The 23661-nt window shown below is 36.1% G+C and overlaps 1 protein-coding gene and 1 long non-coding RNA gene across 14 annotated transcripts in view; one reads left to right on the top strand and one right to left on the bottom strand.

Moving 5' to 3' along the window:
• The window catches only part of RAPGEF2 (Rap guanine nucleotide exchange factor 2), a 244836-nt gene that overhangs the window by 68260 nt on the left and 152915 nt on the right, over window positions 1–23661 (top strand). For all 13 annotated transcript variants that reach the window (XM_070608669.1, XM_070608631.1, XM_070608617.1 and 10 more), the window contains exons 2-3: window positions 11192–11262; window positions 16599–16655. In XM_070608669.1, the coding sequence (XP_070464770.1) occupies window positions 11192–11262; window positions 16599–16655 (128 nt within the window). The remainder of the gene's footprint in view (window positions 1–11191; window positions 11263–16598; window positions 16656–23661) is intronic.
• LOC139081776 (uncharacterized) overlaps window positions 1–23661 on the bottom strand; it is a 63763-nt gene that overhangs the window by 25318 nt on the left and 14784 nt on the right. The window lies entirely within an intron of this gene.

Genomic DNA, 23661 nt, shown 5'->3' with positions numbered 1-23661 from the left:
TTTGCTACATGCTGGTGAAAATTTTCCTGTGGACCTACGTTTGGGGAACCCCTTCACTAGTCGTCTTTGAAATTTGTCTTTTACCAGGAAAAGGAAATTTCACAGCTTCCTTTTCCTTCTTCCTATATGGATCTTCTAGTTCAAGGATGCAGTGGCTGAATCTCCCCTTTATAACACTGGCTCAGAAGTAACACACATTTTAAGTTATGAACACGTATTTTAGGAAATGTGGAGTTGGCAACCATCTTCCCACCTTTCCTTCTCATCTCTTTCTGGCTGTGATGGCTTCTCTACAGTAACTGACTTCACAGAATGATCACTGTCGCCACACCGAAGGCTCTTTGCATCCTTCTGATTTCTGGAGAATCTTGGTAATGATGCTCTGAGGGCCTGAGGGGTGGGGGTGTGTGTGTGTTGGCGTCAGAGTATTGCTGTTATGAGGCCAAAGGTCTATTTATTTATGAACATAATGGAATCCATCATATACATCCAGTGTACACATGCACAAATGTAAGCTGTCAGGCATATATGGTACATCGTGCACAGTTGGGGGAGGTAAAACGATTATAGTCGGGTCAGTAAAGATGTTAGATTTTAGCTTCAAAGGAGAGTTCAAAACATGATTGAAAGGTGAGATGCCTCAGAAACTCTGACCCTGCTATCCTTTCTAGCGGAACACTTGATTAGAATTATATATATAATATATGTATATTTTAAAAGTCCCTGATTCTTCTGTACAATCTAATAATATGCTTCTTTTTCTATAACTACCCCCCCACCCTCCGCCCCGCCCCAAGTGTTTATCTGGTTGGATGGTTAAACTTCCCCTCCTCTCTGTCACCTCACCTTTTATGGGCAGATGTGAAAGAGATCAATTTTGAATGTACCTAAAATTTCTTTAACATTTAGTTCACTTCTGACTAACAAAGTTGGAAGCCTTTAATTACATATTTAGAATATTCTCATTTGCTTCTCCTGTCCTCTTGAGAAATAGAAAAGTTTGAGAATAAGTAATACCATTGGTGATTGACTCTTCTGTAAAACATTCAAGATGGGAAAAACAGATGTCAAATTATTTTTGTCTTTTGTCCTAGAAAAATGGCAGCAATGAAGTTTTCTATATTTAAAACCTGCTTCCATTCAGAAGCGCTTCCTTTTTGCTAAGAGGCAATAAAGAGCCTGTGTCCTCAGTGACCTGTTCTGCTTTGCTTTTATTATGTTAGAACTGTCTAAACTTTACCGCTGTAGCAATATTGACATTTGCACAGTGAATGGTTCAAAGTGAGTACCGTTAATTGAGCCTCTGGAATTAGGTTGGTATTTGAAATTTGAGGCATCCTGAGGGTGATTTTTGTAGATTCCAGGGCCCCTTGTTGCAGAGATTGAGTTCAGTGGAGTGTTGTATGGCAGTCCCCTTCTGCCCATCTCAACTCAGCAAGGTTTCTATAGGGTTTAACCGGAGCCAGACCGTCTATGGGAAATGAGTTGAAGACCAAGCCAAAGGTTTTAGCTGTATTGTTAGAAGAGAGATGGGGGGAAGGGAGTTTGGTTGATTTTTTTTTTTTAATTGAAATGAAAGACCTCAAATCATTTTATTAAAGAAGTGTGTGTGTGTACAGCTGATTGACCTTGTGGTTGTTGTACTTAAATGTTTGAATGTTAACTTAAAATGTAGCCATTCACTGCCAGCTAGCTTAATCATAGAGAGCAAAAACCAGGCTAGAAGTAAATTTACTGGAAATAATTTTCTAGTATGTTAATCTATACATGTGAAATTAAAACTTGACTACAGATTTTGCAATCTGAGAGATTAAAATAAGATAGTTACTTTAAAATGAAGATATATTTTGATAAGTGTTCTTCTTGCTGCCTAGGAGATGTGAATTCTGGGAAGCTGCAGGCTTGGTGGTCATGCATTGTTCTGAAGGGGAAATACTTAAACTGACTCTTGAAAACAGGAATTGTAGGCTGATTTAGACACTTGATATTTTTATTATTTGTGCACAGATGAGTTTTTGGTCATAACTTAATTGTTGGTTTCTCTAATGAGAAATTTTAATCTTCAAAAATGGAACTTATTTGCTTAGATGGTTAGACAGTGAACACAGGGCATAAGATGTATTCTAAGTTGCTAAGCATAACACTGCTCAGTTAGGAGTCATAAAAACTGCCTTGACATCTGTTGTTGCTCTATCATTTAATGCTTGCATTTTCTTCAATAAGAGATAAACTCTTTGAGAATGAGGATTATATGTGACACTTCATCTGAAGTATTTTTCTACCTCCTTCCACTCATCTCGCCTGAAACATGACTATTCTTGGGGCTCCCTGACACGAACTTGAATCAGAAGAAGCGTGGGAATGTTCTGTTTAACTCGGAAGTCCATTCTGTCATTTTCATGGTTAATTCAAGAGGTTGAACCTTATAATTATTTTTGTCTCAAGTTTATAACTATTCAAAAACTCACTTTTTTTGTTTTAATATATAAAGAATGCTTTTTTCAGTGGGAGACACTCAAGGACGTTTTAGACAAACAGAATGGCTTGAATTTGTACGTTTTACTTCTGGAATTCCTTATTCACATGTCTTGTAAAGATACAATGCTTAAGAACCTGAGGCTGAAGACGTGTCTCCAGGCTGTATCATAAATGACCAGTACTGTAATCATCAGGTTTTCCTGGGTTTTAACATGTGAATTTGAATGAAATCACAACTCTGGGGGATTGTTTTCCTTTTGGGTATAAATTAGCAAGCTCAGAAACAGCCTTCCTATGATTTAGGGTTGAAATTGCTGTTTAAGAATGTATTTAAGAATTTTACTGAAAATCACTCTACTGTGGATTTTTTTCTTAAGTATGCGGTGATGTAACTCTCTGCGGTATGAGGGACTGGGATGGCACCAGACACCTCAGCAGTGTAGTGATCTGACATTTCTGTTTTAATTGCTCTGGTGCTTTACAAAGACATGTGGGCGAGGAGGCTGGTTTAAAATCATATTTTTCCCTGCTAGAGATGACAGAATTTAAGCGATTTTAATAGGAGTGTTGATGGACTTGTCTCCCCTTCCCTGCCCCCTTTCATTAGAGGCATGAGCAGAAAGGACTCGTCATATTCTGGGATGGTCTTAAGAAATGCTTTAAAGACTGAAATCTATGTTTGTGTAATGGAAGCGTGCTTGGGAGTCCTAGGAAAGGATTGTCGGTCTGGTCTGCCACCTTGTGGCCATTTACAGAATTGTCTCAGCCCAGGCAAGTGTGTTTCCTCACAGCTCTGAATACAATTGAAAACACATTTCTTCCCTTTCCTTCTTTCAGGAAGGAAAGTTATTCTCAGGAGTATTCACTTTAAGGCTGTGCATACCACGCCCCTGCAGAAATGTTGCCCTTTTCTTTCTTTGCTCCCAGAGCATCCACAGCCTGTTGCTAGATGCAGAAATCAGAAAGAGGTGTCAAAGAAAACGCAGTGACTTTGTTCCAGGTGTTTATTCTCTGATTGAAGAGATAAAATGTAAACTCCTGAAACTAACGGACCACACAGAGCACCTGTGAAGGGCCAAAAGTGAGTGGTAGAAACAGGAAGAACTGTCGTGGCTCGGAAAGGAAGAGTCACTGCCAGCCGTAAATGGGGACTTGGAGAAGTGCTTTTCACCAGGGTGATAGGAAGGGGAGAGTGTTTTAAGGGCCTTTGTGTTAGGCTGGGCCCAATGATTGCTGGACATTGTATGGAAAGGGTGCAATGCAAAAGATTGTTGTTTGGGCTCTATTGGGAAGGCAGCCTGGTGAGCTTTGGAAGGAGTGGGTTTCAATGGGATGTGCTTGAACCAGTGCTACCGGCTGTGTGCTCCGGAGGCCATAGGCAGCCTCTGCCCACCAGACCTGATACAAAAATCAGGATTCCTAAAGCAGACAGTTAGGGGCCCTTTATATATAAATCACTTGACTTGCTTTTTCTTGGATAGAAATGCATATGAAGAGGATGCATTAATTTGTAAAAATTCTGATGTATATAAATTTCAGGAATATTTTTAATTTTATATTCTTGGCATTACTGTGCTTATATTCAGATCTCATAGGTAATAAAATCAGCTACCACGCTTTTTGAATGTCTGTATGTGCTATGTGTTATTACGAAAGTATATATGTTTTAGCCACACAGCCTAGCCAAGTAGATATTATTCACCTTGTTTTGCAAATTTAGTCTCTGTAACAATATCCATGGTAATGCATCTTGGCCTGGATGGGGACTAGGATTTGAACTCTACTCCATTTGACTCCAAAGCCCATATGCTGTCCATTATCCTTCTTAGAGCGTTTTAGTGTAGAAAATTTTGGGCTCTCCCAAGTAATAAAACTTTTAAGCTTAACCACTGTGTCAACAGACACAGTGAAACTTGCAGACTTCCTACCCTTTCCACCCCCTCCTCCATTTGGCTGTACGCATGAGTTTGAGCCTTGGGTATTCTAGCTTTTAACCTCTTTATAAATAATGTTCAAGATATAATTCTCTAATTCATTGCTAGTGATCTTTGGCCAAGAAAGGTAAATTACCTTTTTGTCTCTGCAAGGGAGAATAAATTGACATCAGGACAATTCCTGATGTCACCTTGCCACTTAAGCAAGATACTCCTCTCTCTTCCTCCTTAAGTTTAAATCCACAGGCATTTACCACTTAGGTCTCCTTAAGCCTACTGATTTTAGCATAAATGATTAGGATACAATCTTTTTAAAGGAATCAACCTTTTTAAAAAAAATTTATCTTGTAACTGGAAGTTTGTACCTTTTGACCACCTTCTGATTTTAGTTTAAATACGTAGATTCATATATAAAACAAAACTCATTTTAAATGAAAAAGATATGTATTTTTTCTTTTAGTGCAGTGCAAAATATAGCCACCCGCATTGTTTATAAAAGTCCATAAAGGGAAGGAGGAGGGAGCGTGCCCCAGGCTGCGAGTGGGACAGGAGGTGGAGAAGTGGTTCTCTCAGTCTCCAGAGATCATATTAAAATATATTGCAAGTTGTTAGTGAAGCCCCGATGCTGGTAAACAAGTGAAATTGAAAGCTAGTTTTAAGTGAATTGTAAGTTTGCTATGAGTCCTATTACGTTCTGAATGAGTCTTAAGGAAGAATTAGACAAAGAGCCCAAGATGTGGAGACTTTCCCTCTGTCTGCTTTCCTGTTGGGCGTGTGTTGTGTCTACAGACTGAGCACGAGTGTCGGTTAGGTTGTGAAAAGTCATTCTCCTAAATAGAGGATGCTTTTGGGGTTTGATACGTGGTTTACATTTGGGACAAAAAAGTCTTTTTCATGGGAAACTGCATTCCAGTTGGCCTGTCAATATCTTGTCTACTGGGTTACAGTGGTTTTATAGCTTTAATCTGCTTTCAAATAGCATCTATTTTTGAAAAAAGGATATCCTTCCTAAGGTAAAAGGAAAGGCTTATTGTTCTTTCCTGCTTCCTGGTTAAAGCAACGTGTTCCTGTTTGTGTTTGAGACTAGAGAAGTTTTTTTGGAAAAATAGCTCACACTTTTTAAGAGTCCTTCAAAATAGTAATAGTCATGTGAATTATTTGTCTTGCAAGGTGCAGTTGGGGAGGTTAGAAAGTTCTGTTTGCAAATCACAGTTTCTTGACAGAAATGAAAACTGGAACACTTTAGGTGATTTAACTTGCCAGCATTTTTTTTTATAGTCAGGTTTGTTGCAATATAATTTCACACTGTGAATATCTTCTGTTTGTGAAGAGAGAAAAAAAGAATCCAAGAATATAGCTCCCTGAAGGCCATGCATTTCCTTGTTCCTCTTAAGAGAAAGCTCTTGCTCTGTGATGTGGCATATCTGGTTTTCACCAAGGGTTGCAAGTTTCAAGTTGGTTTGAGGAGCAAGAATTCTTCAGCACCTCACCCTTTTGCCTGTTAGTTTCCTTGCTGGGTAAAGGCAATTCCATACTAATCATAGACTATTTTAACCAGGGCCAATCATTAAGGGAAAAAGAGGGTTGAAAGTTCTATGTCAAGAGTGAAGGAAGAGCAGCAGTTAGGGTGACTTGTAGGGAAAGGATGGGGTGGAGGTAGTTCCTGGGCAGAGCTGGGTTGCTTTGAATGGCCTCTTACGCCCCAAATCTCCTTCCTTACACTGCTGATATATTTCATTTCTCTTGGCTGTGCTGCCTGAAATCTCTGACCACTTAGAGATTTGTTTGAACTATGATAATGCAAATGCTGACAGACAGTTCCCCGTGGAAGATTCAAAGGCTCTCGCTGACCACTAACATCCACATTTGTGTTCAGGTTGCTTTCCTTTAATTTTTAGACAAGAGCATAGTGCCCTCAAATGGGGTTTGGGGTAATGTGAGGTTGCTGGACACCTGGGGAGAGCATAGAAAAAATTGATGGAAAAATTTGAAAGACCATGTTTGCTGTCTTCAAAATATTGCCCAGTCCACCTTGCTCCTATGAAAGGAGAAGAAAACTTTTCTTTCTTTTTACCTTTTAGTGTTATTTACCTTACTGATTATCCCTAGTCATTGGTAAACCTAATAGGTGGCTACTGAGCTCTTTATTGAAGAAAAGCTTAGCCACAGGTTTCTCTTTCCTTTAGTTTGCATTTCTTTTGCTCATCTCTAGTCAATTTCCTTTCATTCCTCAGGGTCAGAGAGCAGAGATTTCCTAATGCCTTTTCCGCGGCTTCTCTGCTTTTCCTACTTGCCCAAATCTGGTTGGTCGTGTTCATATTACACAGTGAAGCATTGCATTTACTTGATGCCTGCTGTCTAGACTTCAATTTTGTACCGTTTCTTCTGTTAGTTACAATTAAGAGATCTCAAGATTAGATAGAATCTATCTGTAAAGTCACCTGATTCAAGCGACATAATATTGCCTTCCATTTAACAGTTTCATGTAGAATAATGTTGTCTGCTTCCCTGGTTTAAGTTCTTTGTAGCACAGAATGTTTAGAACAAGTTTCTTTTGAGAAGAGTAATAGGAGAAACTCTGGACATAATTGTTGAATTCATTTAAGAAGTTTATAATCTAGTTAAATATCTAAAATACTCACATGAAACAGTTGCACAGGATTCCTTGGTTGTGTATTGCTTCCGTGACATATGTTTAAACTTACTTCCCCAAAAAATCACGATTATGTGAGGTGTGAATGTTTTATTTATGCAGCTACATCCATACAGAAGGAAATACTATGTTTTTTATTTGGTCCTGCAGTAATGGTATAATGCAGTCCCTTTCCTTCACACTCTCAGTTTTATAATTCAGGCTCAGTAACAGCTTCATGATCCATTCTCTTATGTCAGTGACTTATAGGTGAGAATACATCATTGTTCTCCACATTTTGATTAAGCAATAAGCAATCTTATTTGATTTGCCAGTTATAATTATACATATTGTCTTAAGTTAAAAAAATAATGGTGGTAGTTAGTGTTAATAGATATATTCTGTATAATTGTGCAGGTTATACATTCGAATTCAAAGTTGTGAAGTTCACATTTATAGTACTGACACATGTAATGGGTGTGACTAACTTATTTAAGAAGGTGACCCTTTTACAACTGTGAAATTCCATAATGTTAAAAAGCAACAGATTAATAAAGTGCCATTTCATCAAGGAACATGCCGCTTTACTTTGATTTTGCTTGGTCTGTTTGAAGGAGAAGAGACTTAGTTATTTGAGGGCCTGTTGTCTTTTAAGGGTTAAGGCCATTCTTTCCTCCGTTCTGTTCCTAAGCTTGCAAATCCTTGATTCTGTCATGTTTCTTTTAGACTTCTCCCTTCTCCAGTTTTTAAAAATTGTATTTCTTTCTACTCCTTTCTGAAATATGCTTTTTTGGTCAGTGTAAATTTATTTGCTTGATGAGTGTTAAATGAATGTAAATAGTTGTGTCTATTTGCTTAGATAAAAGCATTGTAGGCCTTGGGCAGGTTATAATGGGTTGATAAGTACTTCAGTGGAAGAAAATGTAAGACTTTAGTATTAGATTCAGAATATAACCTTTTCAGAAATGGGAGGGCAGGCTTTCTATACTATTGAATGACTGCAAGTAGCACACGTATTTGTAATATCTAAAATAGAGTGTGAACTTCAGGATTGTTTAGAAGGACTTTTATTATGAATATTAAAGAAAATTCATTAATTAGGACATTTTTATTGGCTTTCATATAGAATATAGAAGGGATTTATTAGCTTTAGGAATGTACACTTTGTTAACTAGATAGCGGGAAAGATTTTGTCTCAGCTTTCTTATTCATATTGAATTTATAGGGTCTAGTTTTACATTTTAATCTTTAAATAGCTTTTAAAAAACTTCTGGGAAATAAAGACTACAGATGAATAAAATTAGACCATCAGTTTATTTGAATGTTAACCACCAGAGGGCTACACTCTAAATGTCCAACACTGGTAACTTTTAAATTGGGACAATTTAGAATTATAAAAGAGGTCTTTTTCACCCTTAACACATCAAAATATTGTTTTGAGGACTACAATAAAATATTTTAGGCTGAAAACCTTAGTCTCCTCTTAAAAAGTTTTCAAATTTCTTATCTAGTTATTCTATGAATCATTGTCCCTCATCTGTACTCTTAATATATGAAATTTAATTTCACATATAATTTGAATTGTTCTAAAAGGTATTCCTAAGGCTATAGAAGTGTTTTTCTTAATTAAAAGAGGGGATTAAATTTAACAAAAGTAGTGCAAGACTGGTACATTGAAAAGAACAAAACAACGTTTTGTTGAAAGAAATTAAAGAAGACCTAAGTAAATGGAAAAAATCCCACATCCTGGACTGGGAGACATACTCTTGTTAAGATGGCAAGACTACCTGAACTAATCTGCTGATTCAGTGCAATCCTTATTAAAACCTCAGCTGGCTTTTTTGCAGAGATTGACAAGCTGTTTCTAAAATTCACAGGGAAATGGAGGGCACCCCAAAGAGCCAAAACAATCTTGAAAACGTAAAACAAGGTTGGGACACTCACACTTCCTGATTTCAACACTTACTACAAAGCTGCATAAACAGGACAGTGTGGTAGTGGCATAAGGATAGACACAAAGATCACAACAATAGAATTGAGAATCTAGAAATAAACACTTACATTTATGGTCAATTGATTTTCAACAAGGGTGCCAATACAATTCAATGGGGAAAGAGTAGTCTTTTCAACCAAGGGTGCTGGGACAACAGGATATCCACATGCATAAGAATGAAGTTGAGCCTTACCTCACTATATACAAAAAACCCCCCTCAAAATGGATCATAGATCTAAATGTAACAGCTAAAAATATAGAACTCTTAGAAGAAAATATATTAATAAATCTTTGTGACATTGGATTAGGTAATTATTTCTTAAATATGACTCTAAAGGAACACACGACAAAAGAAAAAATAAATTGGACTTCATCAAAATTAAAAACTTTGTACTTCAAAGGGCACCATCCAAGAAAATGTAAAGACAGCCCACAGAATGGGAGAAATTATTTGTAAATTATATATCTGATAAGGGTCTTCTATCTAGAATACATAAAGAATTTTCAAGATTCAATAATAAAAAGACAACCCAATTAAAAAATGAACAAAGAAATTAGATAGATATTTATCCAGAGAAGTTTTATAAATGGCCAATAAGCACATGAAAAATGCTCAACAGCCTTTGTCATTAGGGAAATGCAAATCAACACTACAATTAGATACCACTACATACCCAATTAGGGTGGTTAACATAAAAAAGGCAGACAATAACAAGTGTTGACAAGGATGTATGTAGAGAAATTGGAGTCCTCATATATTGCTGATGGGATTATAAATGATGCAGCTGTTTAGGAAAACAATTTGGCAGTTCTTTAAAAAGTTAAGTGGAGTTACCAGATGAACCAGCAATTCCCCTCGTACGTAGATGCCCATGAGAACTGAAAACAAATGTTCAAACAAAAACTTACACGTGATAGTCTTGCACAGCATTATTAATAATAGCTATGAAGTAGAAAAAACGCAAATGTGCATCATTTGATGAACAGATAAACACAATGTGGTACAGCACTGCAGTGGAATGTTGTTTGGCAGTACAAAGGAAAGTATCGACACATCCAACAATATATGTGAACCTTGAAAATATTATGTTAAGTGAAAGAAGCCAGTCATAAAATGTATATTCCATTGTGAGATTCTGTTTACACGAAATGTCCAGAATAGGCAAATCCATAGAAACAAAGTAGATTAGTGGTTGCCAGGATTTGCGAGATGAGGGGGAATGGGGCATGACTGCTAATGGGGGTGGAGTTGTTTTTTTGGGTGCTGAAAATGTTCTTAATTGAATTGATGATGATTGTACAAAAACGAACCACTGAATTATTCACTTTAAAATGATAAATTTTATAGTATGTGAATTATATCTTAATAGAACTGTTATTTTTCTAAAAAGAGGATTATTTTACAAATTTCTTAAAATACTTTTGTTTTAGATTTTGACTAAGATTTAGGGGACAAGTAAATATCCATTCTGATTCTTGATATCACAAACTGTGTAATCTTAGATAGTCGTTGGAGTCCTAAAATACTGATTCCTTGCTGGCTTGTTGTGTACATGAATATAAACAGGATCTTGAATTTTTACCTGTTCTAAACTTTCATGACTAACTTTGAATCTTTTTTCAATATATTGCAATATGAAAAGGAAAAGCAAAGCAAGCCTCTTTTTTAAAGAGAAAATATTTAAACTTAAATATTTCTATATATAAGAAATGTGGTAAGAATTGAAAAAAATTGAGTTCGTGCTCATTTTTAAGTGTAATCGTGAAATAATGTGAATTAATTTTATATTAGCTAAAAAATAAAATGATTTAATCAGAGAATTGGCAAATATCTGTACTTTAAAACTAAAACTTTACATTTGATATTTTGCTGTGAAAGGCAGAAAATAGGTGATGAATAAAGAACCACTTATGAGAAATTTATTTTCACAAGTTTTAGTCAATTTATTTTAATAGCTTTTGTGTGTATCCCAAAGGCGGTTGTAATGGATAGCATTTGTGCAATTCAACTTTTCTCTTAATAATGTTTATTTTAATATCTATGAAAATTTGCATTAAAAAACTGTCTTTAATTTGGTATGTAAGTGTAATAACTTATTTCAGAAATCTCTTTTCCTGACAAGTCTAATAATTTCTATCCTTTTTTTCAAACAGGATCTGGAAATAGTGTATTCCTATTTACATGGTATGGAAGCCTTATCAAATTTGAGGGAGCATCAACTTAGGTAAGTCATTTTCTGATTGATAATAGGTTGCTAGAATTTTTTGTAATTGTTTATTACAGTTAAGAAATAAGATTAAAGATAACTTATGAAAATTCTACCTCATCTAGCCCCTATACTTGGCTTTATAAATTTCACAAAATTGAATTCAGTTTTATCTATATAATCATTTTTTGACATTTCTGCTATAGGGATATCCTCTCTCCCTCTCTATCCCTCACCCCGACCGACCTTCTCACCTAAAGTGATAAATAGCACTTGGTGAATATACCAAAAGGAGTGTCAGTTGCCATCCTGGCAAATGAAAATCGACTTCTTAGCACTCAGATACATAAGAAACCAGAATGTTTTAAACTAGTTAAAGAATGATTAGGTTCATTATTTTAGTATGTTTTAGGTCTTTGTAATATATTTATTGCATAACGTGGACTGCTCCTTTCTGGGAAATGCAGTTTATACATAATTATTTTAATGTAGGCCACTCATATAAAAATCTTATCACTTCTGTTGTACAGTGATACAGTAACCTTCTTCATGGTTATCTGGGCTTCATATTAGTAGATCAAAACATCTTATATAATCTAGTGATTTTTACCTTAACTGGAACAGAAAATAGAGGACCCTGGGAAGATTGATTACGTATAAACACCAGCTAGAACGTAATGGGACAGTTTTGTTTCCTCTAGGTCTAGCTAGTTGTGAAACCAGCAGTGTTTAATTATGAAAGGAATACTTTTTCTGTATATTTCCCTTTACTCTTTAAACACTAATTAATTTGTGAGCATGTCAATTTCATATTTAGTTGTTAATTGAAAAAAGTGTCAAGAGGATTGAGTACTTCTAAAATTAAATTTTTAATGTAAATCATTTAAATGAAAGCAGATTGCAGATTAAGTGTTTAAAAATTCAGTCAAGTTTTATTAGAAAGGGCAAAACCATTGGGAATTTAGAAGATGGCTTAAATCATAGCAAGAATAATTTTTAAAAGTAACTTTCGTTTTATGTTTTGAATGACAACTGTACTAAGAAAAAATTGTACCACCAATTGTCTATTTAATTGAATGCAGTTAATCTTCCAATGCAAATGAGATTAATTAATATGGAAATAGAAATGTCATCTTCCCATTGACATCTAAAACCACACATATGGATAATATTTAGATATATTGATTATATAATGTGTCCATAGTATATGTGGTTATAAAATTATTTAGATAGTAGGAATTCTGTGCAATAGAAAAAGGAAAATTTTAATAGTTTTTATAGAAATTTTCAAAATTACAAAAGTAGAGATAATAACATAATGAAGTACCATACACCCATCAGCTTTAGAACTCTCAATTTTCTGCCATTTCAAAGGTAAATTTTGGTTAAAGATAACTGATTAATTCAAGGATATAGTTTAGTCTATTTCCACCTTAGAAAGTCTATTTTGGAGACTATATACAGCTTTGTTTGTTGGCATGAATTTACAGGGAACGGGTCTTTAAGCTGTTTATCTTCTTCTGTTAAAAAGTCTTTTGTTTCTCATATTTATGGAAACCACAAGCTGAAATTAACTGAAGTCCTTTTTTGGAACAACATCAGAATACCCAAATGAATAACAACAACAAAAAAAGACGTCCAGATAGACTCGATGATTTGGATAAAATGCTTTATAATACTACCATTTCTGGGAAAAAATACATCTTATTTAGATGAGTTATTTTCTTTGAATTTTATAAATAAACTTCTACCCCTGGGATTAATAGAGAACAGTTAAGGCTTCCACATAAGACAGTTTTCCATTTTTAGGGGAAAAAAAAGCGGCTCTTAATCAGGATTTTCAAAGTCTGTTTATTCAGTGTTAGGCAGTAGGACATTAGTCTTCTACTCTGAGGGAGGGAAGAGGCTTTATTTGAAAGCTTCAGTTTTGTGCATTATTGTTGCCCATCCATATGTAGGCAATAAATTGATTCTGAGCAGTTAATAAACATACGTGTAATTGACTGTGTTGCTATAAAATCATGTAGTCTATGCAACTTAAAGGTTTTTAGGTCTTCACTTAAAAACTACACATTTTTTCAACACAACTTAGTTTTTCTAATGTTGACTCCCTTAATCCGTCTAGATTAAAAGCAGCATATTTGCCAAAGGGGAAGAAGATGATGTAGTTAGGAGCGGAGGCCAAAAATCTCTAAAAGGCAGAGTAGCTGCCTGGGGCCATTCAGTGATGGAAACAAGAGCCTGCTGAACTATATATATATTCTTCAGCATTATGGAAGAGTGTAATTATTATATAGGCACTTTTAGACAATTAAGAAACAACAAATTATGGTTAGTAGATTCTTTAGGAATTCAGGAAAGATCAATATGCTTTTGATAAAATATTTCCTACCAATTTGGCACGTTTTTCATTTATTTAGAACATTGTCATATAGAAGATTTTATCATGATCTTTTGATGGCACTGGTTAAATTTATTTATTCATTCAGCAGTTATTGATTGTGTACCTACAATGTGCTGTACATTGATGTAGGCCGTGGAGATACAGCATTGAGCAGACCACGCCCCTGCCATCATGGAGCTTATATTCCTAGTCAGGCAGACAAGAGTTAGGTAAATAGATCAGTGTTGTTTTATTCAGATGTTAGTGTGTTGGGCATGGTAAGAATGGGTGCTGGCTGCTTTGACTTTGTAGTGAAAAGGAGGTAACATTTGAGTCAGGGCAGCTAGTGCAAAGATCTCTGCAGTGTGGAGGTGTCCCAGGTGTTCTGTCATAGGAACAGGCTTGGTGCATGGGAAGACAGGGGCGGTGGTATAGAGAGGTAGAGTAAGTCAGTTATAGTAAGGTAAGTATAGTAAATAGTTTAGTGTATTCAAGGATAAGGTGTTTGGATTTTCTTCTAAAGATAATGGAGATTAAGAGCAGAGTATGAGATGATCTGACTTAACGTTTGGAAAGATCTCTCTGGAAACTGTGTGGAGAATGGACAATAGGCATGCAAAAGTAGAAGCAGAAGTCTACATTTGTAGTCCTGATAAGAGATAATAGTGGGATACTGATGGCTCATACCAGGTTTTCACAGCGGAGATGATAAACTTGGTCAGTTTTCGATGATATATTTTGGAAACAGGTGCTAGCAGAACGATGGGATGTGAAGAAAAAAGGGGTGTCAAGGATGATGGCTCCAAGATTTTTGGCCTAAACAATTGGGAACTGATTGTGAGAAAGCAGCTTTTGGGGGAAGAAATTCAAGATCTGTTTTGGACATTTTGAATGTGAAATGCTTATTACACAGCTAGTGGCTATGTTGACTAGGCATGTAGATGAGTGGATATTATGGTGAGAGATTAGATCTGGGGCATTGCTGTGGAAGTCATCAGTTTATAGATTAAATTTAAAATCACAGACTGGATGAGATTATATGTGCAGAGGAGAAGAGGGCTGACGACCATCTAGAGTTGATAAATAACATTTAGAAGTCGGGTAGAGGAATGGATGGGGGAGAATCCAAAGGAGACAGAAAAATGACTAATAAGAGGAAAAAGTCTGGAGAGTGGGGACAGCAAGCCTAGAGAAGATAATGCTATAAGGAAAAGGGTGTCATCAAGTGCCGCTAAGAAGTAGAATTAAGATGATGATGGAAAAGAGTTAGCTAGATAACACAGAGGATACAGATAGCTTTTAGAGCCTTTTCTTTGGAGTTTCAGGGACCAAATGACAGGGGAGTGGAAAGAGGCTGAGAAAATGGAGATGGAGTATATAGCCAACTCTGAAAGGAGAATTTCTATCATGGGGAAAGGAAAATGTGGATAATAGGTGGGGGAGGATGTGGGATCAAGACAGGTGTCCTCCTTCTCCACACAGTAGGTGGTACTAAGATGTGTTAAAGGAAGTGATTCAGGACAGAGGGAAAAGTAGATGGCGATGTAGGAGATGGAGGTAAGCTTGCAGGAATGCAGGGTCTTATGTAGGAGAAGGAATGAAGTCCAGTGAAGAGGTTGGGGCAAAGACCCTTCTTTCGTTCTAACAGGAAACAAGGCAGAGCCTATCACTTATGACTATCATCCTTTTCTATGAAGAATTGGTATGATTCAATCCACTAAAGAAAACTGTATGTTTAATGATGTGTATTCAAGATTTAACGCTGCCTCCTGGAGTTGAATGGCTTTCAGTTGGAATGTTTCGAGTTAGGGATTGAGAGGATGAGGAGGACCGCTCAAGTAGGATAAGGAAAAAGAGTACCCAAGTGAAAAATCAAGAGTATGTAGTGTTTATTGGATTTAGCAAACTGAGGAAAGATGGATGTGGGTTGATTTCAGTGTTTCACAGATCGGAGACCACTAGCCCCATTCACCAAAATGGAGGTGCTGTTGAAATAATTACTTTTATAACTAGCTTTTTCAATTTGCTAGTTCCTTCGAGAAGAAGGAATAGTTATTCTCTTTTTTGCATTTCTGTATTTTTGGGAAATTTTACTTGGGCTTAATATAATAGGATGCTTCTTAAAGATGCTGATTTAGAGGTAATTTTGAATATTTAAACATTTATTCATGTTTTCCATAATTTCCATAATTTTTTCCTTGGGGATGAATCAGCTAAAATAAATCTTTAAGTTGTAAAGCCTCTATTTAGTCATTAGTCATAAAAATACTGAGTTAATAAAAGCCTGCTTTTGTCTGAAATTCCATACGTTTTTTTTTTTTGGTTGGGGGAGATTAGCCCTGAGCTAACTGTTGCCAATCCTCCTCTTTTTGTTGAGGAAGCCTGGCCCTGAGCTAACATCCGTGCCCATCTTCCTCTGCTTTATACGTGGGATGCCTACCACAGCATGGCTTGCCAAGCGGTGCCATGTCTGCACCTGGGATCCGAACCAGCAAACCCCGGGCTGCCAAAGCGAAACATGTACACTTAACGGCTGGGCCACCGGGCCGGCCCCTTAAATTCCATACTTTTAGGTAATGTTGATGTTGAGCTGTGAAAGACGTTATCACTTTTTAAATTAATAGGTATTTCTAACTTTTAGGTTTCCTCTCCTTTTCTGTTTACCTTGGAGAACATTAATTTGTCCACATGTCATTTACCAAGTATAAAAGATACAATTTTGTTCCCTATAAAATAAAGATGATGAAGTTGACATCTAACAAAAGTTTTCTTTTCTAGCATTTCTTTACCAGACTTTATTTTATTTTGTTAATCTAGGGACCAAAAATATTCATCTTGAGGCTAAGAAATGATTGTGACAAGCTATATAAAGTAATCTTAACTTTCTAGACTATATGGCTCATTTATGTTTCTAAGCTATTAGTATGTTTTTTCATGACAAATGTTGAATTTGTCTTTGTTTCTTTTACAGGCTAATGTGTGAAACTGTGAGATATGAAAGACATGAAGCAAACGAAGTTTTGTACTAGTAGGTGTTTCCTTTCTCTTCGTACAATGTGTGTAAATGCAGTGGCTAAATACTTTCTTTAGTATCGAAGAAGTATTAGTAACAGCTTGCTAAGTCAGCATTAACTTATTTTTGCATTAACTTATTTTTCATAGTTTAGAAACGTGAAACATTTCAACTATTTCCTGTTATAAAGTAAAAGTTTACAGTCCTTTGCTGATAAGTTCACATCTGTATCTATATATTTCTCACATGTGGCTCAGAAATATTATTTCACATTATGGAGTATTTTGATTTTTTTTTGTCATTATGAAATAAGAAATAGTGCATAATCTTTCCACTGGAGCAAAATATACCCACAGCCACACCAGAAGAGATACAAAGATAGCGTATATGTCATATTTTAGCTTATAATTCTTTCAGAAACAGGAAAATAAGCTGTCCACTTCTCTTTGGGCATAGTTCCGTCTTTAAATAATATTGATATAGTTTTCTAAGTATGTAACATTCCTTGAAAAAATGACAATTTTTTCAAGAATGTGATAAACATACAGTAGATAAATATTGGTATATTAAGGATATATAAACTATGATTTACTAGACATATTATTTTGTTAATAATGTTTGTCATGACTGACGTTCTGTTGACTTTCTTTCCTGGTTTTCAAAGCACTTATTAAATAATTACAACTTGCCATGAATATTATAGGGACTATTTATTGAAATAAATAAAATACAGCTTCTGCCCTTAAGGAAGCTGTAATCTCTTGAGGGAGGTGGATGGACAATAAAGGAAAACAACAACAACAAAAACTAACGAACCAAAAGAACTGAGACTATAGATACCTGCTAAGGGCTGAAGAACTGCCGGGGAAGGCTGGAGGGGAATGGGGAGAGTCTCGGAGAAGTGGCCCTTTGAACCAGGTCTCAGAAGTATGTCCAGTGATCTAGAGAGACTTTCTTGGGAGAAGGAACAGTATGTACAGGGACACAGAGAGGCAAAGGGGCCTGGCCTGATGTTTTGAACATCGTGGCAAGTTTAGTGCGACTGGCTTGCAGTGTGGATCAGGGTAATGAATAGAGAAGAGGCATGCTGCAGTCACACTTGTTTGTGAATGTGTTGTTTAAAAAAGTCGGTCTTGATTCTTTAGGCAACTGGAAATGAGTTTTTTTTGTAAATAACATTTTATTATGGAAAATTACAAATGCTCACAGTATTAGAGACAATAGTATAACAAACCCCCACGTATTCATTATCCAACATTGTCAACTGATGGCCAATTGTGTTTCATCTCTTACTGCCCTCTCCTCCCTCTCAGTGGATTACTTTGGAGTAAATCCAGACATATCAGTTCATCCATAATTATTTTGATATGGATCTTTATCTTTAAGAGTGAAGACTTAAAAAACTTAACCATGTTATCATTAAAGTTAAAAAATAATTTTTTAATATCACTAAAATATTCAGATTTCTTTGTCCCAAACTTTTTTTTTTTTTTTACAGTTTCTTTGAATTAAGATCTGAATAAGGTCCATCCATTTTGACTGGTTGATATCTTTTTTTTTTTAAAGATTGGCACTTGAACTAACATCTGTTGCCAATCTTTTTTTTCCTTATTCTTCTTTCCCAAAGCCGCCCAGTACATAGTTGTACATTTTCGTTGTAGTTCCTTCTGGTTGTGCTATGTGGGACATGGCCTCAGCATGGCCTGATGAGTGGTGCCATGTTTGCGCCCAGGATCCAAACGGGCAAAACCCTGGGCTGCCAAAGTGGAGCATGTGAACTTAACCACTTGGCCCTGGGGCCAGCCCTGATATCCTTCTTAAGTCTCTTTTAATCTGTAGCTTGATGGCCACTTTTCAAGCAGCAAAATGACGTGACCAACCCCACTCATCCCCTCAAAATAATCTGTGCCTGTATGAAAATATGAAGGGTAGATTAGATTGAATGGATAGGCAAGTGGATAGCTAGGGACAATTGCAGTAATCTGAGGTGCTAATACTTGAATAGAGGCGAAGACAGAAGGATTCGGGGAGTCAAGGATGGATTTTACAAGAAGATACAGGTGGATATGATCTAGGATGATTCCTAGGTTGTAGCTGTGAAACTATGACACCTAGGAGCGGTTTGGCAGGCAACTGTAAATATCCATCTAACCTTAAAAGAACATCTATGAAATACAGAATAACAGTAAATAACCAAATCATAATTGATAATAAGAAAACTAACACCAGGGGCAAATGCCCTTAACATATTTATTCTTGAAGACATTAAGATGTAAATAACTTAGAATATTTGTTTCTTTTAGGAGCAATTAAAAGCTATCAGTGGAATGGCTGTACAAATATCAGAGTTGGAAATCTCTGATGAATATTACTGACATTTATTGAAGCAGTCTAGTGTCAGTAAGCGTCAACTTTCTATTATTTTGTCCTTCACCCTCAAAACAGGTTTTGGTAGTGTTGGTGATGAAGTAATAGCAAACATTTGACAAGTGTTTCCTATGTCCCACGTACTCTAATAAGTGCTTAAGATGCATTAATTACTCCTAATAGCTGTCTTGCAAGGTAGATACTATTATCACCCCAATTTTACACATGAGGGAACGGAGGCTTTGAGAGGAAAAAGAACTTGCCCAAGGTCTCACTGCTCAAAGTGGGATGTGGATTTGAGCCCAGACATTGTGATTCTGCAGCCTTAGCTCTTACCCTCCTCACCAGCCTCGTTCATGCCACCATCATATCATAACAAATGATAACGTGCGGCTGGCCCCAAAGCCAAGTTCACGTGCTCCGCTTCAGGGGCCCTGATCCTGGTTCAGATCCTGGGCATGGACATTGCACCGCTCGTCAGGCCATGCTGAGGCAGCGTCCCACATAGCACAACCAGAGGTGCTCACAACTAGTGTATACAACTATGTACCTTGGGGCTTTGGGAAGGAGAAGAAGAGAGAGAGGGAAAAAAAAAAGAAGATTGGCAACAGATGTTAGCTCAGGTGCCAATCTTAAAAAAAAAAAAAAGCAAAAAAATGATAATGCTTGTGCACAGGTTGGGATCTGCTGCTGGCCTCCACAAGGGTGGCAACTGAAACCCATCAACAGTTCTGCCTACATTATCCTGACTCCCTAACTATTATTTATTGTTCATTTAAATTGAGGTAGAATACAATGTCTTTAAATTTCCTTTTTTTTTTTTTAAGTCAGTTTAGGCAGTGAATGTGAGCTATGCTGATAATGCAAAGCCATATCTTACGTAACCCTAAATTGAATGCATTTAGGCTAGAGTTTGTAGCTATAGCTGATTGTAGCAATTGCTCATTTTTGACCAGTTAGAATTAGGTGACAGTGCTAGTAAGCAATGAAAAATCTGTGGATATTCAGTAGATCATGATTTCATAAGACCAAAAATTCAGATACTAATTGTAGATTCACTTAATCAGATTCTTAGTATTTGGTCAATCTTGTGGTGAAGGGTAATTAAAGCATTTTCTTCTGTGATCCTTGAACAGACATGCTTCTGCTCTTACCAATTTGTGTAAGTGCAATTTTGAAAATTAAAGAACACTTGTATTTGTGCTGTATATAAATCTGTGATAACTTAATAACACCACCCCTCTTTTTGGGTCCTGTTGTTATTACCTCATGAGGGAGATGACTTGTTTATTCTTGTTCTCCCTTGAGCTTAAAGAACATAGTATAGTCAGAATATCAAAGACTTTCACACTTTGGTTTTATGACTAAGAGATGAGTATTTTCCTTATTACGTTTGTGTGTTGGTGACTTCTGAGTCTATGGTTCTAATAATTTCACCAGGTAAATATAATACTCTTTTGATCCACATCTGTACCTCATTTTTCTCATCTATAAAATGAAAAGAATAATAATAGTACTTACTCTGTAGCGTTGGTATGAGGATAAGATGTACTATTATGTATAAAGTACTTAGTGCGGTGCATACATAATAAGTGCACAGAAATGTTAGCTGCTGCCGTCATGGTCATTGTCATTGTTGTTTTGATAATTTGCATTGTGGTCTCCCCGTTTCTTCAGCTGCTTTAAACTTTTGTTAGGAAGGAATTAGATAGCGGTGCTCTAACTCCCACTGTGGTGTTGTCTCAACGTAAACCAACAGAATAATAAAATGCCATTTTAAATTGTATTGAGATTAGGGAGAAAGTTGTGGTCCTGATAAAATCGAATTTTAAAAAAATTTAGAATTGCTCATTTAGAATCTAAGTTGTATTTGCATTAGAAAGTTAGATAAAATGAGTTGAACTTTACACAGTGCACAAGAATGTCAGGTAATTTCTGCCTTCCTTTCATTTGTTATCTACTATAGGCTAGGTAGTTTGCTGGCTTCGGAATACTAAGGTGGACGATATAAATTTCTAACCCGAGGGACTTAATTTAGAGATAACTTTAAGAATTTAATCTGAAATGACATAAACAAGTATGTCTATTCAGTTTAGTATTTTTTTAATAGCCAGCCATATATAGTTGTATTTAAAGTGCTAAAAACCTTTGGATCAGAAATTCAACCATTAAAAGAATTTTTTAAGTGTGCATACACACACATACCCACACTGTAAATGCATGTAACTCTGTCCCCTCGATGCCCGTTTTCCACATACATGTTTGACTGAATGCTTTGGTTTCCAAGAGAGTTTTCATAGCAGTTTGTTAAGGGGTTTATCTCTCCTTGTTGCAGGAAAGGAAATTGTTCCTCCGTAAACAGAGCTGCATTGAGGCTTATTGAGTCTTTTAAAGCATTTTCATTTAAATCTGTAAATGTGCAATTTAGACCTTCAAGCCTCAGCTGTGCACTCATTGCTTTTAGTAGTCTCTTCACTTGTTGACTTGGTTTCCTGTTTTCACTGCAGCTGTCCCAACCGTCACTGCTCTGCAAGGCGACCAGCCCACTGCTGTCCCTTTATGCTCTCCCCTTCCTCCTCTAGCCAGCTTTGCCTCAAGCTTGACTTTTCTTCTCAGATTCCACAGTTTGTCTGTAGCTGCCTTTGCGTCTGGTCTCACTCTCCCCTCCAGGAGGAAGAGGTGTCCTTTGTCCTGCACAATGTGGTTATTCCTGTTCTCACCTGTGTTGTGGACCGCTCCTCCTGCCTCCTGTCCTGCAGACTGTCTTCCATCCTTAAGAACGTTCTCCTTTCACACTTTGGCCCATATCCAGTTATTGTACTACCTTTTCCTTCCGATGTGGCCGAGCTCTCATTTTATTTTACCCTACAGTCTTGTTTTTAAATTATTACAAAAGAACTCATCTAATACCTGGGTTGCAATTTAGTTCTTTTTTTTTTTTTTACCCTGAAAAACAAAATACTTCAAATCTGCTTTCCTTTGTTCCCCAGCAAGATGTAACCACAGATGTATCCTCCTTGTCCACGTTTCCATAATTTTACTATACTTGTATGTGTGTGTAAAGAAAACAGTGAAACCGAGGGTTTTCACTTATTTGAAAGAATGATATCTTTAAGGGTTAGCCTTTGCATAGAACTGTAGTACCAGAATGTTCAACCACCAAGCCTGGCATGTTATGATGTACTCATGTGCTGTGTGTAAGTATGAAAATTCCAATACACCCCCCCCCATACTTAAGAAGATTGTGCATATGGTGATACTTTAAAGCTGTTTTGCAATGTTGTTATTTTTATATTTACTATTAGTCTTTAAATGAAAATGTCTTATTTTTGTGGTGAATAGAAGTTAAATAAAAACATTAAAAAACTTATTTAGTCTGTAAACTCCATCAGGGCAGGGACTCCATGTTTCAAGTTTATATTTGCCATGCCTAGCACAGAAATTTGCATTTAGTCTCTTCTTTGTTGTTATTTTTTGAATTTATTTCAAAGGAAGATGCTCCTTTGATAGATTGGCAGATAATGGTCTAATTTCATAATAAAACAGCTGACTGCACATTAGGTGTTAGATTCTTGGTATCAATTTTCTATAAAACTACTTAGTGAATAAAAACCTCTGAACTCCTCTTAGATATAGCTGTTTAAAGTAATGTGTAAGTCAATAAATAAGGCTTACTGCATCTGCTTTCTGCTAAGTGCAGGTTTGGGGTGCTGTCCACTGGCAGTGTGGTTGCAGTCACTCGAGACCCCTGCTTAGTGAGGATGGGCACATGTGGCTTTGAATTGGACTCAAGTTACTTTAACATTTCTGAGCACCAATTTTCTCTAGAAGAGGAACAGGTTTGTTGTGAAAATGAAATTGTAGTACGTAACTCTAAAAGACACAGATTTGTAAATTAATTTCATGACCCGTTGGTGGTTTTCAAAAGAGTCAATTTTTTGGATTTGGCCACTCTTTTTAAATTTGATGAATTGTTCCTTGAGCCCTTGGATAAATCCCTCCGCCCTCAGTATAGCTGAATCATTGGCTGATGTAGTGTAACAAATACATAATCTGCATTGACATTTTTTCTTTCATTCAAAAAAAAATTTATTGAATAACTTCATAGCTCCCAAGGCATCCCTGTTTATTTCATTTTTAAAATGAATTTTATAAATTTAAGAATGACTGCATGAATGAGGCTGCAGAATTTTTTACTTTACTGGTTCTTTAGCAGTTTATGTTGTTCACTCTGCTAGTTAAGTGAACTATCATGATTTAAAAAAATGAATGTCCACTATATCCTCTATATTTTCAAATAGTAATATTTGTCCAAAATAAAAATATTTTCAAAATAAATATTTCAATATATTTCAAAATAAAATATTTTTAAAATAAAGCTGAAATATCCTTAATGTTTTCCTCAGTTTTCAGAGTTCTTATTGATGTTACTGACTTATCCTATTTGTTGGTTCCAGGCCCTTGTAATGGAGTTGCTGTTGATTGGAGAATAAGGATTTTCTGAAAAACATAATGTTAAAATGGTGCTTTTTTTCTTCAGGATTTTTAACTATAGAAGTGAAGTAACTTCCTTATAATTTAGAGCTTTTAGGAAATAGAAAAACGTTATCCCCTACTTTTTAAATGTGTTGTTTTCATAAGTGTGAGAATTTAT

Source organism: Equus przewalskii, chromosome 2, assembly GCF_037783145.1.
Source record: "Equus przewalskii isolate Varuska chromosome 2, EquPr2, whole genome shotgun sequence".
In the NCBI taxonomy this organism is placed as follows: Eukaryota; Metazoa; Chordata; class Mammalia; order Perissodactyla; family Equidae; genus Equus; species Equus przewalskii.
This window is presented reverse-complemented; position numbering and strand designations above follow the sequence as displayed.